Raw genomic sequence first — 2,901 nt, 5'->3', positions numbered from 1 at the left:
CTCGGAATTCTGTTAATGAATATTTCCCATTTTTGAGAAAGTTACGAAAAAATTTCCAAAGAATCCGCCATAAAAAGATTTTCAGACAATGGCTCTTCGGTCTAGACACCGTTAAAACGTCATTTTAAAGTTTCATACGACTTTTTCAAATGTTTGGCTCGACTTTCGGTCCTTAAACTGTTTGTTTTTGGAAGACCAACCAATCATCTCTCATTTGCGTTCAAGGCGGTTGAAATTGCGCGGAAAATTGACGAAAATGAAAAAATTTGACCACCCTATTGTAGGTCACCCTAATGCACAGTGGTCCAGATCGCAAAATAAACTGGAAAATGGATTTTCCAAAAAATTGTAAAGTTTTAAAGCTTTGATGTCTTCAGAAAACATATTGCTAATTGGGAAGGCCAACTTTTGATTTGGTTCAAAAAAGGGTGGTTCACGATTAGGGTGATTTTGAAAATCTATCTTTCAGGAATATTTTTGAAATTTTTCTCGTCTTGTAGAAAGTTGTTTGGCTCGCCAATCAAAGCCACTTTGTCCAAGGCACCAAAATTTGATCACGGAATCTAAGCCTTCTTAACCTTCAAAAAACAGTTTTTTAAACGTAGCAATTCAGGGTTCAGTTTTAGAGAAAAGTGCTGTTGCGGGAACTTTTAGAGCTCGAAAAAACTCTTATAAATATCACTGAAAAGATAGATTTTCATTTTTTTTTTTTGCAATAAGTTCACCAAAGAAGATTTTTTCAAGATTTTGATAAAATCGTCATAATTACAAAAAATTTTTTTACGGATGCTATAGAATTTTCTGCCAGCAATATCATTCACCTAGCCGCGAGTAAAGCTAAGCTGCTCTATACATGCAGCAATAACATTTCAAAAGGGCGTAATCTTGCTTGTAGTTACCAAAGGTTACGCCCTATTGAAAAATTAATACGGATTAACGATCAGTAAGACCTCAGTGCCTCAGACATTTTACTCAGCAATAAATTCATTTCGTTTCGGACAACAGACCACATCGTTTCGTCTTGGCATTTCCGTAGAGATCCCCCTCCCAAGAGCGGGAGTTCGTCTATTCGGTTTATATCTAATTTTAAATTCTAGGGCGGAGTTCACCCACCGGAACAAGCCACTGAATGCCTGTAAAAAGTCACTTTTGTTACCAGCTAAACATGTACAAATTTTCTAAATGAAAGTGTTTTTTTTTTCATTTTTTTCAAAAATAGCTTGAAAATGTTTTTAAGCAAATTTTAAGCTTATTTTGATTTTGTTTATAATTTCATGAACTATATGATGATGAAAGTTTATGTTTTTGCGTTGCTTTCGAATGTGTTCCACTACAGTTTTCGCACATAGAGAGAGTTTAAAGGGTCAGGCCAGTTTACATTGTTTCGCTTGAATGTTATCTACCAGTCAAAAAATCATCAGACACACAACTCGGCATCGTAAAAGAAATGGTGTTAATCAGAAACTTTATATACGAGAAGAAAGCTAATCGCCCTTTTGACGCTGGTCACTTCAAGCGGAAATGTTAGTTCGTATTTAACGGATTTCCCGAGTTGGTCAAGGTTTAGTCTAACCGGTGTAGCTCGTGGATATTAGACGAAATGAAAAGTGTGCGTTTGGTAGTGGTGGTGGCGGCGATGTTGGCAGTTTGGCTGCTGCCGGTGAAAAGTGACCGAATTTTGGCGATTTTTCCGTCGCCAGCGAAAAGTCACCAGATTGTGTTCCGCGCCTTCGTTGACGGACTGTTGGCCAGGGGTCACCAGCTAACTGTGATGAGTCCGGATCCGTTCGAGACGGACAATCCAAACATTACCCAAATTGACTGGAGTTATGGATACAAAGTGGTTAACGAGATTGGGGACGTGGCAAAGGTGACCCAGGAAGGGTGGAGTGCGTTTCGAGTGATTACCAAACTGTTGTCCGTGGCTGAACGATTGGTTGAGGTAGAACTGGCCCATCCGGAAGTGCAGGCCATGATCCAGAACCCGGTGGAGCAGTTCGATGCTGTGGTTGTGGAGTACTTCATGATGCCACCGTTTCACGCGTTCGCCGAGTTGTACAACGCTCCGTTGATCGGGATTACGTCCATTGATTCCGTGGCGTACGCGCATGATATCGTTGGAAACGTGGCCAACATTATGACCCACCCGGAGATGATTCACTCGTTTTCGCGGGATCTTTGCTTTTGGCAGCGCATTTTGGCTTTCGCCACCAGGATCGTTTCGGATTATTACATGTTCCCGATGTCGTTCAAAAAGATGGATGAAATTATCGAGTTTAACTTTGGGACAAACATGAGCAAATCGAACGAGCTCATGAACCGGCTTGACTTCCTCATGACCAACGTTGAGCCGGCGCTGGGTTTCGTCCGACCAACGGTGCCACAAGCCATCCAGCTGGGATTCCTGCACGTGAAACCTCCAAAGCCCCTCCCGATGGGTCTTCAGCGGTATCTGGACTCGTCCGAGCACGGTGTTATCTACTTTAGCTTTGGAACGCTGATCCGTACCCAGTCGTTGCACACAGTGGTCGTTACGATTTTGCTGGAAACGTTCAAAACTCTCAAGTACGACGTTCTGTGGAAGGTTGACGAAAGAATTGACCTGAACAATGCCACCAATGTGAAGGTAGTACGCTGGGTGCCCCAACAGGATGTTTTGGGTAAGTGGTGCATGTGATAACGATACCTAGATTGTGCACTTGAGTATATCTCTATGCTTATTTTTTTTACAATGGATGTGTTAATAGTGGGGAAGAAACCAACCATATACATATAGGTGGCTTAAGTTAGTTTTTGCTATTTAAAATTGAGCAGCGGGTTACAGATTTTCGACAATGTTGTAGGTGGTGATACAAAAAAATATTAGAAAAAAAGTCCTACTCAAAAAAGTCCAATTCATTG

At 41.2% G+C, this 2,901-nt stretch overlaps 1 protein-coding gene across 1 annotated transcript; it reads left to right on the top strand.

The window, feature by feature from the left end:
- Positions 1 to 1,600: 1,600 nt before the first annotated feature.
- Positions 1,601 to 2,677, top strand: LOC6049452 (UDP-glucosyltransferase 2). The gene has a single exon (XM_001866172.2). It carries the CDS (start codon positions 1,601 to 1,603, stop codon positions 2,675 to 2,677), a length of 1,077 nt encoding a protein of 358 aa, XP_001866207.2.
- The last annotated feature ends 224 nt before the right edge of the window (positions 2,678 to 2,901 follow it).

Source organism: Culex quinquefasciatus, chromosome 2, assembly GCF_015732765.1.
Source record: "Culex quinquefasciatus strain JHB chromosome 2, VPISU_Cqui_1.0_pri_paternal, whole genome shotgun sequence".
Classification (NCBI taxonomy): domain Eukaryota; kingdom Metazoa; phylum Arthropoda; class Insecta; order Diptera; family Culicidae; genus Culex; species Culex quinquefasciatus.
This window is presented reverse-complemented; position numbering and strand designations above follow the sequence as displayed.